Below are 22,756 nucleotides of genomic sequence, written 5' to 3'. Positions count from 1 at the left end.
TTATTTCATAGACTGAGGATCATTTTGGTAATGCTTAAGGTTTGCTCTCCCACCCATAGACACCCAAGGGCTTCATTTCAAGTGCTTAATTTCACCTTCAGATCTATACTTCCATGGGGATAAACCCAACAGAAGATATTGGATTTGCTTCTAAGTAGACATGCCTAAATTTGCTAGTGTAATTGAAATCAGTTTTGAAGTCTCATATTAGAAATGCATCTTCATTTACATGTTCCCTTCATGGGGGAGTGGGCACAGCCATGTCTCCCTGTACCCATGATGAAAATAGACACTGAAAAATGAATCCTGTAAATATACTTACTGTACCTGATTTGCATCGCTACATCTAGATTGGTGATGGCGTATTTTTACCTTTTGTTTTGTTTATTTATTTATTTAATTTATATGCCGCCCACACTACCCAAAGGTCTCTGGGTTTTGTTTTAATACTTTGGAAAAGTAGGCTCTTACCCCCTTCCCTTTTTCAGTCAACAGCATTGATGTGTATATTTTATATATTTTTTTCTTATCCAGCTTGCTTGCTGGTGCTTGCGAGGTTTGTATGTGTTTGCATGTCAACAGAGCATTCAGTGGGTTAGTCATTTTTGGACCCATGTTGGGTCACTGAGGACTCACTGGCCTGGGATTATACCCTCTCTTCACAGCAATGCCAATTGTAGGGCCTTATACAGATGAGAGCGCTGAGTGAGAAATAAAGTGCATGGTGGATGAAAGGCTTAACTGAATCGCTTTCAGCCTATTGTTAGTCTAGGGGAGCTTAGAGGGGATAAGAGGGTAGCAGGCCGCTTTGAAATTTACTTGAACAAGTGAATAGGAGCTCCCCCATAAAGCCGGGCATGAAAGGAGCCTGGCTGTTTTTTCCTGCCATAACAATAGCCGGTACAGGCTGTGAGGAGCAGGGGAAGCTTGCCTGATTAAACTGCTGGGAGCTTCAAGATATGGGGAGGGGTTAGGGTGCAGGGTGGAGCGCAGGGGGTGGGGTGGGGTGGGGGAGCATGTATTTTAGTAGAACCCAGACTTGGGTTTTAGAGAGCAGCCTAACCAAAACTCAAGGTACTTAAATCAGTTCCTATGGCAGAGTGATCCGAAATGTCCCATCCTCCCCACCCTGTGTTTGAAGCCTTTCAAAATGTTTGAATTTCCTGTAGTTTGAAGCATTCTTAAACTTGGAAGCAAGAGGGTGTGTGTGTGTGTGATTGTGTGATTGTGTGTTTGTGCCTCTGTCTGCAAATGCTTAAAAGCTGGACATGTTGCTCTCTTTCCAACAGCTGTTGCTAGTTGCAGCAACACCAGCATGTAGGCCAAGTTTTTGTGTTTGAATTTCCTTCCCTGCCATGAGTGTCCATGGAAGAGAAACTTGAGTAAATGGATGAATGTGTGTTTCCTCTTAAAGGTTTTGTATGTATATGAGGAGGGGGCTGGAATGGGAGAAGAGTAAAATCAGCTGTTTCTTCTGCTGGGTCCCCCCCCCCTTTTCTGATGCAGGGGCATGATATAATGGTTCTTTCTTACAGCAACATAACTGCCAAAGTTGTGATATTCTCTCTGTGATTGTGAGTGAATGTGTGTGTGTGTACGCCCACATGCACAATAGCTTTGGCAGGGTATATAGACCAAGGAACAGAATCTGCAGACATCAGAAGCCTTTCTAATCTGGTCTGTGTTTTCATGGCAGCCCCCCAGGTGGCAGAAAGAAAATGTACACGCTCTTTTTCTGAATTTGTATTTAACCCCAAGGATCAATGTTGTGTTTTTGTTTAATCTCTCTCTCTCTTTTTTGGAGTTGGCCACAAAGCATCAGGCAAATTCGAATTTCCATTTCTTGATTGGAGGGAAGGAGAAAGAGAGAGGGAGACGAAAGAGGACTTTTTTATTATTTGGTTATATCTTATTTATGGATTTACTTTGGACACAGGGGAATACTGCTGAGCGAACTTCAAATATTACCTTATCTTACAAACCAGGCTTTTGATGTTGGCAAGATCAGAGGCTCCGTTTCAGAGCCATTGCCAAATGAAGATGGGAGTGAATGCATATGCGCATGAGTCTGATATTTCAAAAGAAGCAGTGAAACTACATTCAGGTTAGGTCAGGCACATCTAAGTCAAAAGGCTAAGATAATTGGCTCAGCTTAAATGGCAGCTGACTGGAAAGAAGACTTCAAACTAGTGTTCCCCCAGAAACAGATTGGCTGAACACCAGACTGGTTAGTTAAAATGTTTATAATTAAACTGTGCTCCTCAGTGCCTAAAAACTATGCAGGTCCTCTGCCCAGAGTTGGATTTAGTACACAGAGAGACACACTGGGATATTTAGTACAGATATTGTGCCGCTGAAAAGTACAGCAGATTACACTGAATTCAGTATTAGAAACTTCACACACACATATCTCATTAGATTATTTTTGTTACACCGGCTCTTATTTTAAAATGCCTTTAAATATTTTCAGTGTTGTCTAGGTTATGTCCCTTACCACAGCAGTATTTTGCTGTATTCACTGTTAACTAAAGACAGCTTTGTACCACTTTTCATCTTGAGAAGAAAATACAAAGCTGTGTACAAGATTGAAAATATAAAATCAGGTGATAAAACACTAAAACCACTAGTATTGTTGTTGTAAGATTGGAACAGTCTTATATCTCATCTTTGCCAGATTTGCATTCCTCTTCTAAGGAGCTCAGCCTGTTATGAGGTTGAGATATTTAACTTTTCAGTAGCCTTATCATACAATTGAGTCCAAGGAATAGGGACGGCTGAGCTGAGCTTCATAGCCATCCATAACTGTGTTTTCCAGATCTTGGAAATACTATTTTTTGGACCACAACTCCCCAGCTGTCAAAGTTTTGCTGGTTGGGGGATTCTGGGAGTTGTAGTCAAAAAGTTACTTTTCCACGCTTTGCAATTTCCCACACCAAAATAACTTAATATGCAAAGAATTTTGCAGTCTCTTACTTCCATTGACCTTGTGCTACTCTGTGAAATACAGCCCCCATTGCTCCATCTTTCAAATAGGAAAGCTGAGAGGGAAGGTGACTTCGTTATAGCTGCCCTGTAAGTCTGAAATGACCTAACATTTACCAAAAAATAAGATACCAGAATAATTCTCTCTTGTTCACTAGGCTACCCCTTTTTGGTTTAAAAACTTGCCCAGCACCTGCAGGTCTTGCCTGTATTAATCCATTATCAGTTCTTCTTTTCCTCCACTGCTCCTTCATTTTAGATATTCAAGGGCTCTGTCTCTCAAATCCTCATTATAATGCCCAGTTCTGTTTCTCAGGCTTGTTAAGTAATGTCACTCTCCTCCTAAAATGAGATTCACCAGGCCTTTTATTTAATTTTAATTAACATCTTGTTCCAAGATTGCTGCTGTTTAAGCAACCCAATTAAAAGGACACCCTCACTTATCCAAATTATAGTGTTAAGGAGTGTTCAAAACATCTGGGAAGATCTAGAAGGTCTATGAACAGGCCACGGGTGCTGTGCGGGTTTAGACTGGTAAAAGGAGCGCTGCATGTAGTGCCGTGCAGTATAGTCACACGGAATCCATTTTACTTTGGTTCTCTTAAAAGAGTTTCTGTTCTTTGTTACTAGCAAGATGCTCTTCAGACAGGGCAAAATACAGCCAGGGAAGAAGGTTTCCAATTATTGTACGTCAGGGTTTAGAGTGTGTGTGTTGGCAAATATAAAATCTTTAGCACCTTGAGAAGCATTACAGTCTCTATGGCCAGCCAGTCCTTCCATGTATCAAGTCCAGTTTGGCCTAGTGTAGGCAGATCACTTCATGGTCCCAAGGAAGAAAATTTAAGTGGTGATATGAAGGCCAGCACTTCAAACAAGCAAGGCATGAGTCTGTAGGTAATTCCCATGTACTGTCCCTTACTTACCCATATCTTTTCTCCTGATACCATATTTATTTATTTTTATTTATTTATTTATTGTATTTATACCCCGCCTATCTAGTCATTTCGACCACTCTAGGCGGCTAGTTATTATTAGTTATTATTGCTAGTAATGCCCACTTCTCTTCTGCAAACTAGTTTTCACGTACCTCTCAGTGCATTGTATTAAGACAGATTTTATCTCAACCATATAGCTCTGGAATACAGATAATCCGAGTCCAAAGTTTGCTGCTTCCGATATAATGGACAACTACCTTTCAATCAGGCCAGGTTCTCTGCACAGAAGCTAGCAAAGAAGTTAAAGCAAGGGAGAGCCTATCTAACTACCAGCTCACAAACCATGCTTTGTAAGAGACAGCCACTTCCATTGAAAGGCAAGTGAATTTATGAAACTGAAAGCTGGGCACAATGGAAAATGACAACAGGCGGGGCAGCTCCAAACCATGGTTTGCCTATGTTACTTCTGGAAGTACAAACTATGGTGTGCAATCTTTTATCATGATTAGTACAATCTCTATTGACATGGTCTTTGAGATGAATGGCTGCCTATAACTTTCATGCATCCATTGCCTGAAGCTGGTGAAATTAAAGGAATGTTTAAAGCCACAGAAATACTGGCAGGCGGGGCTTAATGCTTGGGAATGGTATTTCGCCTTGGGCCATGGCACGCCTCCCGTGGAAGGGAATTCTGCCGCTGGAGCTGCTGTTCAGACAGAGCTTGTGGAAGGCATTGAGAAAAGGAGGTGGCTTTCCGGAAGTCATGTAAGGTTGTAGTGGGGAATCTCTGAGGAGCAGGGACAGTCTCTTGTGAATTCTTAAGAGTTTTGGCTCTTGTAGATTAAATCTGCCCAGTAAATTGCTTCCAGAAAATGGTACATATTCAATGTGCGGTTAGTGTGCTGATGTTCCAACAGAGCTTTAGCTATCTACCTGAGCAGGAGGGAGGCAGCTGCATTCCACCCCCGCTCCCTCTTCCAGGCCATTGCTCAAAACATAACTCCACAGAACAACTTGTTCTGATGCTAGAATGTATTTATTATTTTTTGGGGGGAGGCTGAAAAGATGCCAAGGCACCCAGATTTGGTAGAACCATTTTCAATTGAGATGAATTTCTAGGTAGAATTTGCAGAGTTTCGAATGCCACCCCTTATTTAAAAGCTCTGCAGCCTGCAGTAATGTGGTGAACAAACACAAGTCCATGTGGAGGTTGGTTTTTCCCCCCTCTTGTTTGGTGAACCCACAACTGCTGATCGGATGGACTGCACGGCATCCATACAAGGCAGGCATATGTTGGCTTTTGTAGCTCCCTGGCAAAGCTTCCCTTCCCGTTTCACATCCATGAACCTTTGGGGAGCAGATATTGAGTAGAGATGTAAGGGCTTCCTCTTCTCTGGGGATGTACAGATATGGGTCCAAGGACTGCTGAGGCAGTGAGGCAGTGACATGCCCAAGGCCACCTTGTAAGCTCATGGCAGGGCAAAGATTTGAAACAGGACCTCTTAGTTGACCACCCAGATGCTTGATTGCTTTGCTAGCTCTCAAAATTCACTTAGCTGCTGCTTGGCTATGCTCAGAAAGTCTGTTCCAAGAGGCCATGGATATATATTTTTAGGGGGGAATAAAATGGGAATAAATCTTAGTAAAAGGAGCCTTGGAGCCCAATTAGCTCCCAGCCATTTCTGCATGGGGCAGATGTGCTGTGCAATCTCATGCATGTTTACTTTGAAGTAAGTGTCACTGTGTTCATTGGGTCTTTCTAATCAGTATATTTGAGAATCATGGGCTGAAAGATGATGTCCACTTATCCCAACATCGGTTTTGTCTGAAGCTCTTCAAAACAACAAATCTCAAAATATGCTAGGGAATGGCAGCACGTGTGCGCCATTGGTGCTTGCTGGAAGCCATCGTCACAAGCCCTGAAAGCCCAATCTCATATTTGTGGATGACCTGGAATAATGTTTCCTCAGTTCCTTTATCCAGAAAGTGGTCCTTTGTCTATTGTCATGGATGACATTGTCATCATCTGGATGTATGGCAAGGGGCAGCTGGAGAAATTCCACCAGGATTCCAGTAATTTTCATCCTTCCAGCAACCTACGCCTGTACAACTCCACATGACAAGTTCACTTTCTGGGTGTCAGGAATTAAGAGCAGGCATTTCTTAAACCACAGTACCCACTCAACAAGCTGAAAGTGCAAAAAAACAGACTGGCACCCAGGAACAACCTGCTACAAGAAGGTTAGACCGAACAAATTAATAGTTATCTGCAGCTCCCGTCTGAGGCGACTGAAATGTATCATCAATGACCAGTAGCCCATTCTGGATAACAATAATTCTCTCTTCCAGGTTTTCAAGGCCTGGCTTGTACTTACCTACTGACAACCTGGACTATAACAGAACTTAAACAACTACTGACACACAAGGCCTAAATAGAGATCAAGGCTTCTTAATGCACTATGTATGTTAATAACATAGCTTTCTGTAGTGGTGTAAATTATTTGTCCCCCTTAATAGACTGACCTCTGCCCTATAAGCAACTAAGTCTACCTGGTGTACAGTTTATCATCCTAGTTAGGGCCTGCTGATTGACAACTTGATAGTCCCATTCCTTTGTTCACAAGCCATTGTCACTTTGTCTGTTTTCTGTATCCTTAGCTGGACATGATTCTCACCACTATGAGGATAAATACAGAGCAGTGTTAGGATGGAACCATAGAAACCACATTATACATCCTAACAAAGAGAATACAGTATACCCTCATTTTGCCCTTCAGGGATTTTGCTTGCAGAAATTTAGTTTCAAAGTAGTTTATATATGGAAGAAGCAGATACGGGCTTTGACTGGGAAGCATGGCTGGTTTTTGCAAAGTTTGGTTCTGTTATAGGCCAGGTTGAAGCCAGTGTAGTGTAGTGGACAGAGTGCTGGACTGGGACTCAGGAGACATGGGTTTTAATCCCTGTTTAGGCATGGAAGCTTTCTAGGATGGGGGCAAGGAAGCATTGGTGAAACCACCTCTTCAGTGTCTCATATACCCCAGAAACTCTATTAGAGTCAACAGAAGTCCTAGATGACTTGATGGTACATAACACACAGGCAGCAAAAAACTACTGGTTGGTTGAACACATTTATTCTTCAGATTGCTTCCCTTTCCCACAACTAGTGACAAATACTTTGAAATAGGATATTTTTCAAGCTCTGAGTTAGAAAAACTAAACTAAACTGTTTCTCGCTTTCAGGCCTTCAGGAGAGCCAGTCATACTGAAGTCCTCTTCTTTTGAATAAATAAATGCAAGTGTTTCTATGTTTGTTTCATTGCAGTCTGGAGTGCTTTGGCTGGAAAAAGTAAATAATATTTCTTTTCTTCTTCTTCCCCATTTTCAGGGATGGGATCCCGCCTTATAGGCTTGGGAGCAAGAAGCAGCTGCAGAGGGAAATGCATCGTAGTGTCAAAGCCAATGGTCAAGTTTCTCTACCTCACTTTCCAGTAAGTATGAGAGATTGGCACAGTGAAGAAAGATCTTGAAAACACATGACCATAAAATGTTTTTAATACTAAGGGAGCTTTTAAAGGGCAGACTTTTGGAATGGTACCATGTCAGACAGCTTGTCCCCATCTCCTCCTGTCCTAAGAGGAGTGATTATATATTTGGAACTCACCATACATTGTACAGTATAGGCAGATCTGTCTTTGTTGCAGGTAGTAGGCCTGGAGTTCCACACTTCTTGCTCCTTACAGTCATCAACTTGAATCATTGGAATCTCTTGTATACTAGCTTAGAGTATTTATCATCCAGCCCATAATGTGTGAGTGAATTCTCTGCCTTATGGTATAATTTCCTCCCTCATTCTGACAGGGCATACAGTTAACTAGTTACTTATAATTAGTTCTATTTCCCAACACTGAAGCTAATGACATTACAGTAATGTTGAGTTTTATAATTACAGAAGTAGAGTCTCATTAATGATGAAGGAAAATGGCATGGTTCAAGGGCCAGCCCGTGCTTTGGGTGTGGGTGGGTGGGTGGGAGATAATATTTTGTATCATAGGCAGTCAGATTTTTAAAAAATCTGTAAGTAACTGGTTGCCTTAGAGAAATCATGGACTGTAAAGAATTACTTTTTAATTACTATCTAACATCCTAATTACTATCTCCTTGAGGAGAATTGGAGAATTGGATCACAATGGTAAAATAATTTTAATTTTATAATTTATGTAATTTTTAAAGCGACATTCTCTAGGCATGGTGGGCCTGTTCTTTCTGTCTTTGTAAGTCAGTCAGTCAGTCTCTCTGTGTGTGTGTGTGTGTGTATGTGTGTGTGTGTTAAAGAGAGGGTGGGGTGGGATGTCAAATGCAAAGCTACAAACCCACTCCTTGCTTTTCGGTCTGATTCCCCCTATCATTAAATTTGCTCTTAAATGATGTCACCCTCACCACCCCCAGTAACTTAGGGTTTGAACCAGTGAATGAACCTGGCTGGGACCTGCCACATGCAAAGCTCTGGTCCTGTTCTTTAGCTCTTTGTAAATGTAATAAGTGGACAGGTAGACTAGGAAGTCCAATTATGGATCCCAATTAGAGTGGACCCATTGAATCAGTGGGACATGTATTAGTGTGGACTTACTTACCAAGTCCGATTTCTTAGAATACTGTAGATATATTCTAACTGGGTACTAATGATAGCATGTATCCCTCAGTCTCTCTGATACCAGGGGTTAAATCCTGTCTCTTCATATTGGGCCTGTCTGTCCAGCCATTAAACAGTGGTCTGGCTTTTCAGTTTGTGGATGAGCCACCAGTTTTTTTCCTTTGTTTATATCATTGGGGGGGGGCAGGGGCTAGGTCAATCAGAGCATCTTTTCCTTACAATACCAAAGGCAATCCTTAATCAAAACAGGAAAGAAAAAAATGTGGGTGTTAAGACACAGATACCAATTTTGGCCCCCTCCTCTTCCATGTGGGCATGTTTATGGTCCCTGAGACCAGCAGCAAAGCAACATCGCAGATAGCTGCTTGAGAGTATGCTTCAACAGAGTACCACGTCTGGGTTTTTGAGAGAGAGACGGTGAAGAATGTTTCTAAAAAGTTTTATACCTGATAAATTGAGAAACACTTTCTGATGCTGAATCTTTCTGCCTCTCCATCTTCCTTTTATTTCACACTGTTTATGTGAAATGCTTCCTCCGTGGAAGTTTAAAGATATAGCTGTGTCTTCCTCCATCTTGTGCCCTCCAGATGTGTCGAACTGTAATTCCCCTTATCTTCAAATAGCCTGGCAAATAGAGGAGCCCCGTGTGGTGCTTCTCATCTATAGAAAATTACCTGGCTGTTGCCTGTGTGCTCTGCATGTGGGTGGCTGCAAGCGTCTTGCTAGCTACTTGAGTCTAAAGGTTCTAAAGCAGTGATTCTCAAACTTGGGTCCCCAGATGTTCTTGGATTTCAACTCCCAGAAATCCTGGTCAGCACAGCTGGTGGTGAAGGCTTCTGGGAGTTGTAGTCCAAGAACCCAAGGTGGGAACCACTCTTCTGAAGGGTAGAGAGCCCGTTAGCATGACCCATCAAAATATCTCTTGTCTGTTGTTTCCATCTTTCTGAATGTGAGGGCATCTTAATGCCTTTTGACTGCTTTGGATTACAGTTTCCATAAACCCCCATTATTGGCCATATTGTTTAGGGTTGATGGGATTTAAATTCCAAAACACTTGGTGTGGAGCCAGATTGGCTGCAGATTGGGATTATTGCTGTATGATCCCTTTTCCATTCAGAGATTTCCTGGTCTTGTATTCTGATTGACAGTTAAAACCATTACAACATGAATTCTGGATAGAAACCTCATGTTCACATCCCCTTTTGTGGTGACCATAGTGGTGGGGAAACTATAACCACAGATTTGGCTGCTAGCAGGCAGTGCTCCTACCATGTTGATCAGCTGCTGAAGGGCTACAATAAAATGGGATCTAGCCCATTTCAAGCCATCTAAGTGGGGATGGGGAGAGGGCACTTAAATCCCACTGGTCATTTTCTATTTTATTTTAAGGATCTTGCTTTATATTTTCTGCTCTGCTTCTGGATGTCAAAGGGAGGGAAATGGCAGGAGAAATCCTGTGCTCGTTTCATGTCAATGGGAGTTGTGCTGTTTATCTGAACATAGCCAGTGTTTCTCCCATAAATAGCATCATCTTGGCAGAAAACAGGCTTCCCAGCTTATCCAAAGAAAAGAGGGTATTTGTACCAAATGTACCTGCCAGCATTCCAGTTCTCTCTCTCTCTCTCTCTCTCTCTCTCTGTATCTTTGGAATTTGACTAGCTTTCTCATCTGAAGTTCAGAGGGTTTCAGGAAGATGCTGGTGTGCACCAGTGAATAAATTACCTGTGAAACTGTTTACACAGACAAATACAAACTTACTGTCTTGCAATTAGTGTAACCAAATTCCTCTTCCTGGTGTTCTGTTAAGTGGAAAGAAATCTTACCATATATCCGTATGCATGTGAGTAATTTGAAAGCTATAGAATTGCTTTGTGCCTATGCATTCTTTTTATTTTATTTATTATATTTTTGCTCTTCTTCCATAAAGAAAGTTCTATAGCCTCTGCTTGTAAATTAGATTATTTTGTCCTGGGGCGTGCAAATCGACTTTCTCTGTAAGGCAGTGCTTTGATCAGGGAACTGAATAGAGCCAGCTTGTGTAAGAGTGACAATTTCCAGCAGAGTGGCCTTTTTCTACCCTCACATCATTTCTGAAGCTAAGTGGTTGCCAGAGAGAGAGGGAGAGGCCCCACCTCATCTCATGGGTAGTATGTGAAAGAGTTGGCAGTTCAGCCTTCTGCTTGTAAAAAAAAAGTGTGTGTGTGTGTGTGTGTATGCAGAATTTAAGGGTAAAGAAAATAAATGGGGGGGGGAATGTTTGTGGGGAGATTGAGAGAGGAATACAGCTTTCCCTCCCAACTTGCTGCTTTTTGGCAGAGCTTCTCGTTTGCCTTTTTATATTCTACTCTTGATTTGGAGATGTTCCCTTTTCCCTTGATAGATCTGCTTGAGGCGGCCACGCTCAGCAGTGTATCACTGCTTGCCTGCAGCAGCTTCCTTCATTTTCTGTACAAAGAGATTTGGGGGGGGGGAGAGAGAGAGAGAGAGATCTAGGACACTGTTGAGACAACACTACCTCAAAGGTGCCCAGTGTGTAGCCAGGAAATAAATTACCAGCACTTCTCTGATCTGCAACCGTTTGACTTCTTTTTTCTCGCCCCCCCCCTCAGTTCCCTTCCCTTTTTCTTCCCCCATCTTATTTTTTTTTAAATTTCCAACTCCTTTCTGTTTATACACCACTTTTATTCCTTGAGTTAAAGTCTCTCCCTCCCACCTCGGAGTTTTTCATTTGATGTTTGACAACAGTCTTTGAAGATTTTCTACTTCAGAGTAGCTACTGATGGGCTGGTTGTACTACAGAGAGAACAAGCAGGGTTCCTCGGAGTGCGACCAACTGCTCCTGCCGAAGGCAAACGCTATTGGGGAGGATGTCACTCCATGAGGCCACAGCACTCGCTCATAAAAATCCAGAGCAGACCATGCCTGGTTGCGGTCGTCTTTTCATCCAAACATGGAGACACAACAAGCTTAACGGGTCCAGAAATGCCGCGCGAGCTAAGCTTCCCGGGCTGGTGCCGCCCGCTAAACATGGCTCGTTGTTGTTGTTTTTGTCCCCGCTCTGTGTAGAGAACCCACCGTCTTCCTAAGGAAATGACCCCTGTGGAACCCGCAACGTTTGCCGCCGAGCTTATCTCGCGCTTGGAAAAGCTCAAGCGAGAGCAAGAGACCATGGATTGCCTGGAAGAGCGGCTACAGCAAATCACAGAGGTAGGTGGGTTAACCCTTTCAGCACAGTTGCCTGCTGTGCTCCTCCCCCCCCCCCCGTTTCCTGAAGATGCGGCTGGGGGGAGAGAAGCCTGAGAGCGGGTAGGTGGTTGCGTGGATAGAAGCATGACTTTGGGGGTGACAGGTGCAGAGGAATAGTCCACTGTAATTTGAAGAGCTAGTAAATGCTGTTGATTCTTGCAGCACTGCATTTATGCCAAACCCCACGGATCAGTGAATCTTTCTCTCTGCATCTTCCTAGTTCATGGTCACTTGCGGTCTCCAGGTATATTTAAACAAGCAAGCAAGCAAACAAACCTGACTCTACAGGTCTGTTCTTTCCTCTTCTGGGTGATGTGAAGAAATGGCATAATAGCTGCAGAAACACAGATCATATTATAGCACACTCTAGGTGGGTTTGCCTTTGCTGAGTGATTGGAAACACCACTGGGTCCAGAATTCTATAGCCAGACTATTGTAACAAGGGAATAATCTGAACATGTGACTCCCTTGTTTCAGCAGCTTCACTGGCTTCCAGTTTGTTTCTGGCTCACCATTCAGAGTGCTGGTTATGACTTGAAAAGCCTTGAGACCAGAACTGTTTGAAAGACTATATTCCACCATAGCCGCTTAACTGGGTTTCAGACTCACTGAGGGAGGGGCATGCTCTTGGTCCAACCACCCTCGGAGGGATGGTTAGTGGGGACACAAGACCAGGCTTTCTTTTTAGCCATTCCCAGGCTGTGGAACTCCTTGCCACAGGAGGCTAAGTTTATCCCCCCATTATTCCTCTGTTAGCCTGCCAAAATCTTTTCATTCAGGCATGCCTGTGGCATCTAAGCTGAATTGTGGTTGAAGGAATTCTGGTTGGTAGGGTGCTATTTCTCTTCGTTCATGGGTTCTTAATCTGTTTGTAGGTTTTCATGGCATCTGTTTTTAATCTGGCTTTGTCCCTCCTGGCTGCCTTCAGTGCCTTTTTTTTGCATTAAACAAACAAATAAATGGCCTTGACCTCCCTTATTTAGTCCTACCAACCCCATGGCTTGATTGTCCTTCCTCTTTTTGTCCTTGGCAGGATGAAGAGAAGGAGGGATCTGATGTACCAGCCGGTGCACAGACCAGCCGGGAAGCTGCCGCTCTGCCGCATCAGCCACATCCCCTCACTCTCTTGTCCTCCGGCAGCTGTGAGGACGATCCTCAGGCCATCCTCGACGACCACCTCTCCCGAGTGCTGAAGACTCCCGGGTGCCAGTCTCCTGGCATGGGGCGACACAGTCCTCGCGCACGCTCACCAGACCGCCTCCCGGGGGGCAAGTTGCTGTTGGCCTCCGGCGCAACCTCCATTCCCACGGGCTGTGCCCTTATTGGCAAAGGATTTGTCACCAAGCAGACCACCAAGCACGTACACCATCACTATATCCACCACCACACCATTCCCAAGACGAAAGAGCAGATAGAAGCCGAGGCAGCCCAGCGAGCCCAGTGCCTGTGTGTTAGCGGTGGTGACTACTACGGCTACTCTAAGTGCAAGGGGCACTCCAAGGGTGCAGATCTTCCTGTGGCTCAGCTGGAGCCTTTTGGGTAAGTTTTTTTTGTTGTTGTTGTTGGAGGGATGAGTTTTCTCATTTAAATGAAGCTGGCCATGAGCGTGTGTGTGTAGGCAGGTCAAAACTGGATCATAGCCATGTGAATCGGGGCAGAATTTTTTCTTTTTTCCTTCTTTTAAATGGAGATTGTGAGCCAAGAATTTGGGAGAGGAGCGGGGTAGAGGGAAAAGAGGTGTTGGGTTGTAATGATAGGCTTACTTCTGGCGTAAAGTAGAGTAGAGTGGCCAGGAAAGGGCAAACTTTTAAGTGCTGTTCTCCTTTCTGTTGTGGAAGCCTCAGCAGAACTGGGTCACTCCCGAAAAGGAACTGTAAGCTCCCAGATGGCCTCGTCCTGCCAGGTGGAGAAGGAGGAGGGCTCTCCATACCACCGTGCGTCCAGCTACCTGGAGGGGAGGCGGACCGCTCTCAGAACGTCTGGCAGTGGATGCTGGAGAGCGAAAGACAATCCAAACACAAGCCCCACAGGTAAATATGAGCTGCCTGCATCACTACTACTACTGGTAAATATTTATCTATTACACGGCTTTCTATTTTTACAATCACCAAAAACAAATGAACCTCTTTTTGCTTCCTTGGGTTCAATATGAAAGTTGTTTCATGGAACCAGAAAAACCACAAAAATGTCATGTTTTTTTTTTTTTTTTGGCAAAAGCCCCATTTCATATTATGACAGACTTTTCTTTGCTCTTTCCCCTTCTCTCTCTTTCTCTCTCTCTGTGTGTGTGTGTGTGTGTGTGTGTGTGTGTGTGTGTTTAGAGTAAGTCCACACAGAATAGAAGCTACTATTAAAAGCCATATTTTCCAGCTTCTGTAACTTTGTGCCTCCGTCCCCTTGCTTTTCTCTCCACAGCACACAAAGCACAAAGAAAGCCTGCAGTTCGGAGCCCACCAGAAGTGGCACGCCTGGGGAACGTCCTGCCCGTCACCACCTGTGGGGAAACAACCACCACCCCCGTGGCGCACAGCCCGCCCATCCCTTTGTCCAGGATCCTGCCATGCCCCCGCTGACACCCCCCAACACTCTGGCCCAGCTAGAGGAAGCTTGCCGCAGGCTAGCAGAAGTATCCAAGCCACAGAAACAACGGTAACTCCCCACAGGTTTTGCTGAATGGGTACACGAAGGCAGGGCCCTGTTGAGCCCTGTATCTGCTAAAACAGACACACACTTTTGTGGAAGATGGGCCCCATGGTAGATGTCTTCCAGAATGTAACGCCTAAAGCCATTGATCACATTTTAAAAATTACTATCTAAACCCTGAATGTATTCATACTTTTATTATTTCATCATGTGGGGTATAGATGGTGTCCATTTTAGTCCTTTAATGGCTTATAGCATGGTGGGCAATAAAATGAGGTATTGAATTGCCTGGTCCCATTGATACCAAAAAGAAAACAAAAGAAAAAGAGGATTTCAAGGTTGATTTGTCAATATTTTTAAAATTCCAGGACTGGTGTGGCTTAGTATGTAAAACTGCCACCCATACTCTTTGAAATTGCCCACCTCTGCTGTGTAGGAAATGGCCCACGATGGCTGTGATGTTCATTCATACATTAACACACAATGGCATTCTAGGGACTTCTTAGCTAGGATGCATCTTTTTAGTTCTCTGTTAAACATCACAGAAACCCTTTAAGATGGAGAAGAAACAGATGGCCATTTTAAAAAAATGGCTTGGTTTGCAGAGAACCTTCCGAATTTCAAGCTTTACTTTAGGTTGTTCATATTCACCTTATAGGTTGGGATTTATAGAATTACATGTTGTACCTATGGCTTCCTTTTTGTGGAATAACCACACTCCCAGTCTCATAATCCCACATTTTAGCCATGTTTTTGTGTGTGTGTGTTTCCTTAATTGCTAAGTTTGCATTTCTAAAATCCAGTGAAGTGCTGCTTTGGACTGGGAGATGCAGGGGTATTTTGGTCTTCCTCAGTATCCTCAGCATTTTTTCCCTTGGCTATTTCAGTAGATATAGTCTTTCGATGTACAGAAAGGATTTTGAAGAAGTTTGATCATTCTGTTCTCTCTCTTTTTCAAACCACCTCCCCCCACCCCTCTCTGGCAACTTCAAACTTCAGATGTTCAGCTTCAAATCAGCTGAGGGATCGGAACCACTTGACCTCGGTGCCAGGAGGAAATGGTCCCTTTTGCAGCACAGGTGTAGCAACAGAAGAGTAAGTGTTGCCATATGTAGAACAGAGTACTTGGGTCTCTTTGTACTTGTATATCGTTTGTGTATACACATACAGACACACACACACACGTGTGTGTGTACATTTTATCAGTGGAGACATGCTTTGAAAATGAAACTGTTCTCGGTGGATTAATATTTTCTTTTCCTTTTGGTGGGGTGAAAGGAGAACAAAACAGTTTCAAGCCTTGTCGTTTGATTCTTTTTCTCTTTTTTTAAAAAAAGCTTGCATTCCTCTAAAGTGGACAAAGATTGGATTAGTCTAATTACAGGATAGTTCTTTTTAACAAGAAATCTACTACAGTCTAAATAATTAAAGTTTTCTTTTTTATGCTCTTCATCTTAGGCAGTGAGTAATGTTTGAAGTTGAGGCTAAGCCACCTGACTATAGCCTTTCATTTTTAATTGGTTGACCTTAAGTCCACCAGCTGTCTTTATTGGTAGCTTCCCCCCTCCACTTCCTGAATCCACTCTACAAAGACTTGGAACGAATTAGGAAGAGTGAATTACTGTGGAGTAACACTTTCTGACCTTTTGACATGCCAAGTCAGTGTTGCCTCAGATGTTGCCCCCCCCACAGCATCCAAGCCCCCCCCACCTCTCCTGTTGCTATTCTTCTGGGTAACTGAGTTGTTTGTTACTCTGTAAGATGATCTCTCACCTTCAGGAGTCCAAGGTATAAGGAGGTTTTGGCTTTTGCCCACTCCTGTCTTTTCCACTAAGGTTTCAAGCCTCCAGAAATATGCATGGCTTTAGGAGTGTCCCAGACCTGGATCCAAGGGAGCAGATCTCTAGCTGGACCCAACAGTTACTCATGTGCATGTGATGCTCCATGGAAGCAGGAGCTTTTTCCATTCATACCAGTATAGAGGAATGGATGGTGTTTTCCTTGACTTACTGAGAGAAAGAAAACCCAAAGATTTAAAGAACTCACATGGAGCTTCTTCATACGAGCAGGGGCCTCCATATTTATTTAAATGGCAAGGAAACACATATTGTTTCCAATCTTCCACCATACCTAAGGCTAAGTTCTTGTCTTTCTTTACTGTGGAGCAGAGAACCATGAGCTCCATAATCCAAATGTTTAAAGGACTCACATGGAGCTTCATATGAGCAGGGGATTCCATATTCATTGATTATTTTATCTCTAGTTATGGTGGAAAGAAAATGTGTAAGAAAATGGTGAAATACTTGTGTAGAGGAGAGCAGAGATACTTCCCTGTGATTCAGAAAACACTGTCCATCTTCATTCCTGTTTCTTCTATGATATGTGCACCTATACGTGACTCAAAAAGAAATTAAGGGAGGGGTAACTAAGCACCAGGACAAGGATGGACAAATGTGACCATCTTGGTACTGTAGGCTTGCAAACTCTCATTATTTCCTATCACTGGCTTTGCAGGTTAGGGTTTATAAGAGTTGTAGTCCAGTCGTAACTGGAGAACTGCCCTTTGCCCACCCCTGCTCTAGGTCAGAGAGTAACTTGTCCAGGCAGCCTCTCTAGGCAACATGGCAAATTGCTAAGGATGGTGGCAGACCTGTAACATTTGGAGGGCAATAGTTTGTGTACTTCTCCAATAAGGAAGACCATTTAAAAAAGTCTAGACTCCTAAGGTCAGGCAATACTTTTATTAGGATCAATAAAATTGTACAATCTTTCAAGTTCCCCATAAAAGTATTAGACTAAAGGAGAGATATAGATATAGATATAGATATAGATATAGATATAGATATAGATATAGATGATATATAAAAATTAGGGAAGACGACGTGTAGAAGTTAAAAAAAATGGCTAGATATTTTCATAAGTGAAATACAACTCCAAGCACAGATAAAGGGCCAATAATGAAAGTCTGCTGAAACTCATTATGGAAACATGCTGACCATTTATGAATAATGCATTCCTTGGGCAGTTTCAATACATCTTCTTTATTAGTGGCCAGGATCCTATTATTTGCATACACTGGCTCAGGTCAAACAGCAGTGACAAGTTGCTACTACTTAAAAAGTGAACAATGGCTGGGTAGTCCAGTGATATGGACTACTGGCTACAGAACCAAACGTGGGAATTTCCATTCCCCACTGTGCCCTATAGGAGAAGAGCCAGGCTCTATGGTCCTGGACAAGCAATATGGTCCCCGTGCACCCCCAGAAGAAGAGAATGGTAAATCATGTCTAAGTACTCTGTACCTAGAAAACACTACAAAACATCGCCATCAGTTGAAGTAAGCTTGGTGGAATTAAATTATATTATTGCGAAGTTGATGTTTACATTTTTCACCATGTACCAAGTCATGCAGCTGGTGGGTGATGAGAAATGGATGCATTAACTTCTTACATTATGTGGTGTCAAGCTGTATCCATCATATAGCAACACTGATGGAGTTTTTGAGGTATGTGACATATTTAAAGAGTGGGTTTACCTTTGCTGCTCCTACCCGTTGAATGTCCATGGCCAGGGATTCAAGGCCAGATCTCCTGAGACCTGGTTTGCCACTTTATTCACCACATTATTCTCCATCATTTTTTTTTTGAACTAGTAGCAATTCATCTGGAAGTTGAGTCATGGCAATTCACTTTGCTGGCTGGATATCTCAGGGAGTTAGGTAATCTGGTTAGAGAGCCAAAGGCTGGGAGTTTAGTTCCCCACTGTGCCTTCGGGGGAGAAGAGCCACCCTATGTGGCCTTGGGCAAGCTGCAGAGTCCCAACTGACCTATTAGCTAGACTGTTGCTTAAGAAAACTGTGGGTGGTGCTAAGGTTGAGTCAGCTGTTGCAGCATTGGCTGAATAGCCCTAGTGTTCAGCTTCCAGATGGGACCTATGTGTTTGTGCCCCTGACAGGGGCAACAGTTTCTTAAGGCAGGTGAAGGGGACAGTTCAGTTCTCCAGGCTAATTTAACTGGCTGTTGGAAAGAGGCTGAGGCTTTGCCCTGTACCCACTGACTTGGGAATGAGTCCTACTGAACTCAGCAACCATCCTCTAACAGAAGCAGTTCAGTCAGCGCCGTAATTCTCCCTCCTGTCATCTGTCCCCAGGTAATCTACAGACACCCTTTGGTTTCCTTATAGGGGTAGAACACTCACTAGAACAGAATTTAAGGTTTTGCAAATGACTGGGGAGAACCCTGAGGTATAAACCCTTTTGGGAATCCATCAAGGCTATCTGGAAAAGGAGAGTGGATCCTCCCCAGTTCTGCTAACTGAGCTGCTTCCTTCAGTGGATGCGCACCATTGGATCCTGGTCAGTGTGATTTATCTCTAAGTAGGCATGTGTAGGAATGCATTGTTATCATACCATCAAGGTCTTTGTTCCTGAAAGGCAAATTGCTTTTTTTTCCTGTGAAGCAAATTGCCTTTCAAGTGGTGACTGCCTATAAACTTTCTGGCCATAAGGACAGTAGTAGTTTGACACTCTTCCATAGATTTCAGACTGATGATTCAAACTGGATCTATTTGTGTCTGCAAAACCCCCCATGGCCCTTCCTTTTTAATACTCTTGAATTTTAATACTGCCATCCCAGTCTTTCCACATACTAACCAGCAGTGTTGATTTTGCACTGAGCTCTTAAATGTGTCAAGGTTTGCTTTTATTTTAATTTCCAGTTACTATAAATTGTTAGTTAACTATTCATGGTTCATGTAAGTGTACTCTTAACTACATTGACTACATTCTAAATTTTGTGAGGTCTTACCTGTTTTTCTCTCTCCCTCCCTCTTTCTTGTCTTTTTCAGTCACAAAGAACCAAAGAAATTTCCTGTTGCTCATTCATCCCAGCCCAGTGAGTTGGTCGTCACTTATTTTTTCTGTGGAGAAGAAATTCCATACAGGAGGATGTTAAAGGCCCAGAGCCTGACACTCGGGCACTTTAAAGAACAGCTGAGTAAAAAGGGAAATTATAGGTAAGCCTCTTCATGGTTTCTTTCTTCTTTTCCTTGCATTTGCCCAGACTGTGTTCCAAAATAACCGAGAGACAGATATTTCTGAGCATCCTTTCCTTACTGCAAAGGAAAGTTTTCTTTTCTTTGCAGTAAGGGAGGTTGTGGTTTGAAGGTTGCTGGCAGCTAGCTCACCCGTCTCTTTCTGAGCTCTGCCCCACCAAAACCAATACTAGTGGAGAAGTGGAAGAGTTGCACTGGCAGCTAAACCAGGATTCACCTGCTGGCTGGACCTCATTACTTCGCTGTCCACACAGTTACCTTTTTACGAGCAGATGTAAGCACATGATCTTGCTTGCATGGGAACAGTTCTCTCAAGTTCTAGATCCTTCCTGGTGGCACTGCTATGAGAGGTGCTCTTTCTTGAGGAACCAGATTGATGTCTCAGAAGGTGATTGGTTCAGGGATGAGCAACTGTGAACCTGCAGAGGTTTCCGAATTGCAGTTTCCACTGTCATCCACACAATCCCTTGGCTGAGCTGACTCAGACAGGTGGGAGTTGTAGGACAAAAGCTTCTGGAGGCTCACCATCCTTGCTCTGTGCCTTTTTTAAAAAAAAATTAATATATTTTTTTTTATTTTTGCCATTTGGACCCAGAAAATGGGAATGATCAGCTACACATTAAACAGCTGCAATGCGACAATGATACATATGAGACTCATGTTGCCTATCATTGAGTCTTATAGCTTGGTGATAGCTCTAGGTCGTAGTTCTCTGTGTCTTATTTACAAGTAGTGCATGGGGGTAAGTAGGTTCTGCAATGTGTTCCTCCTGTGAATAGGCTCTTTTGCCCAAGGCTAAGTAAACAACCAGATGTGAAGCCAAAGTCCTGTTTGTCCATGGAGGCAGAATAAAGTGTTGTGGCCTAGCTTGTGAAAGGAAACGGTCATCTTGGAATATGGGTGTGATTGGTGCTGCATTTTTTTTCAGCATGCCAGGTGCAAACTGCAGAATTCACCAGGTGTGTTGCAAACCAGAGTGGCAGTATGTTCTGTAAATTTAGAATCTGCTATCTTGTGAAGATACCAAACCCTGAAGAGAGTAAATAGAATTGGCAGGACATTGTTATAATACATATTTGGGCTGCCTTTCAGCGCTACCCTCTTATTAAAAATGTGTATTCCCTTCTTTGGTGTTCCCTGTGTAACTGTGTAGAGTACAAATTTGTCCACCTTCCCCTTAGCAAGCTATGTTCAATTAGAATGGTGTGTTTTACCAGCAAATGCTCATATGTCCAAACTTTTTTTAAGCAGAATGTCAATATCTCTTGCCCTCTTAAGCATGATGGAGAGTAACTTGAGAAATGTATGAGCAGCAGGTGTGGCTCAAAAGCCAGATAAGAATAGATGGGACTTCACTTGACAGCATGATCTCTGATCCAGCGGTTGCCAAACTTGGACTCCAGTTCTTCTCAGACTGCAACTCCCAGAAACTCTAACCATTGACTGTGCTACCTAGAATTTACAGATGTTCTAGTCCCAGAATGTCTACGCCCCTGTGTTTGGGAATCAGTGTTCTGATTGCTCGCATAGTCACTGTTTTCTGTCTCTTCTCCCTGTCATTTGTCAGCCTCCATTCTCCATTGCTCTTACAATCTGAATTTGTTCTGAAGCTCTAAGAAAAAATATATATATTGGAAGTTGATACAATTACACAAAAGTTAATTTGTTTGGATGATTTACACTGAGTTTACAAAAATAATTTTCCTTGGCTTGGTAATTTGGAATTTGCTTAGTATGGTTGGTGATTACACCACTCCAGGCTTTGTCAATGCAGGACACATTGAGTTTACAGTGTCCATAGTATTGCCCAGAGAATGGAACCTCTGAGATGTGGTCTTCTGTTTATAAGCATGGGACCTGTCCACCTAGCAGTGGTGTTGAACTGTGGCCCTCCAGATGTTCTTGGACTTCAACTCCCAGAAGCCTTCACCACCACCTCTGCTGGCCAGGATTTCTGGGAGTTGAAGGCCAAGAACATCTGGAGGGCCACAGTTCGACACCACTGCATTAAGGTGTTAACCTGGGGCCCCTTGGATGAGTCTCTGCCGTCTGGTTTGTGGTGGGCTGAGATCAAGGATTGGACCTTCGCTTTGTGGAATGTTCACTTTGTGGCACCAGAAAGACCCATTCTTAGATTTTTGGCAATAGTCAAAGGCCTTTCTATTTGTCAAGATGTTTAGGATTGCTTTAGTGCTGCTTTGATAGCTTCATCCAGCTTTTGTAGATATTTTGTTTAAAAAAAGAACCCCAACCTTTCCATTTGTTGACTTTTGCTTCATGAATATTTCTTTTATTGAGGTTGTGTTGCTAATACCATTGCAAACTGCTTTGGAAATATTACCATATCCTATTAAAAGCAGTGTATACATCCTGGAAATACAAAAAGTCCATTCTTACATATCCAGTTCACATGTTATTACAGTCAAGCATGCACAGTTTGGGTTTCTGGTGACAGCTAGCTATCCTTTAAAGATAAAGTTGAACAACCTGCAGACACTTCCTTGGAGTCTGCCATGGCTGCCCTTCGGTTGACCTTAGTACCTACCTTGGGTTTTACAAGAGCTGAGGATACTCTGCTGTTGAGAGTAAGATCTTGATGTATTGGGTATGATGTATATACTTCCAGGTATAATGTTTGCACATGCGGGTCCTGTGGCACCATCTTTGTACAGTCTGTTGGTGGTTATATGGTGGAGTGATATGTTCTTCAGTGCACATAGGCCTTGCTACCTTGCAATGTCCAACACGAAAGTGCCAGGCAGACAGACTGGACTCGCACCTTCTCCAGCACTCTGAGTTTCTATGAACAGAGAATCTGACTCCCCACATGCTGTCGGACTAGACCTCTCCCCATCCATCCCAGATAATTGGCAGTGCTTGGTGGTGTTGATGGGAGTTGGAGTTCCTCAGCTTCTTCTCATAGAGAGCCATGCGATGCTTTCCACTCTTGCTCTACACAGTCTGGTCTCTCTGAATACGGGCTGTGTTGAGCGCAAAGAAGAACGCATATGAGTTGGTGTCCATAAGCTTTGGCCCGTTTTCACATTCTTTGCTGTGAGCATGCTGTCTTGAGTCCCTTCCCTAGATGAAAGGTGGCACAAAAATGTAATAAAACAAATACGTAAAAGGTTTGGCTTTAGGAGACGTGATGTTTGCCTGCTGAACAAAATAGTGGCTACTGTGGAAGCAAAGTGGAAACTCTTCTTCTCAAAAGATCCATTAAGAAGTCACAGGATGCCCTCAAAGA

General features: G+C 43.2%; 1 protein-coding gene across 8 annotated transcripts in view; it reads left to right on the top strand.

Annotated features, from left to right (window-relative positions):
- Positions 1-22,756, top strand: part of AXIN2 (axin 2) — a 51,741-nt gene that overhangs the window by 21,676 nt on the left and 7,309 nt on the right. For 7 of the 8 annotated variants that reach the window (XM_020806434.3, XM_078384354.1, XM_020806429.3 and 4 more), the window contains exons 4-10: positions 7,303-7,405; positions 11,635-11,775; positions 12,848-13,353; positions 13,653-13,844; positions 14,230-14,463; positions 15,457-15,552; positions 19,303-19,470. In XM_020806434.3, coding sequence (XP_020662093.2) covers positions 7,303-7,405; positions 11,635-11,775; positions 12,848-13,353; positions 13,653-13,844; positions 14,230-14,463; positions 15,457-15,552; positions 19,303-19,470 — 1,440 coding nt within the window. Of the gene's footprint in view, positions 1-7,302; positions 7,406-11,634; positions 11,776-12,847; positions 13,354-13,652; positions 13,845-14,229; positions 14,464-15,456; positions 15,553-19,302; positions 19,475-22,756 lie in introns of those variants that run through there. The other variant, XM_078384355.1, reaches the window with a different exon arrangement.

The sequence above is a fragment of the Pogona vitticeps genome, chromosome 2 (assembly GCF_051106095.1).
Source record: "Pogona vitticeps strain Pit_001003342236 chromosome 2, PviZW2.1, whole genome shotgun sequence".
NCBI classification, from domain to species: domain Eukaryota; kingdom Metazoa; phylum Chordata; class Lepidosauria; order Squamata; family Agamidae; genus Pogona; species Pogona vitticeps.
This window is presented reverse-complemented; position numbering and strand designations above follow the sequence as displayed.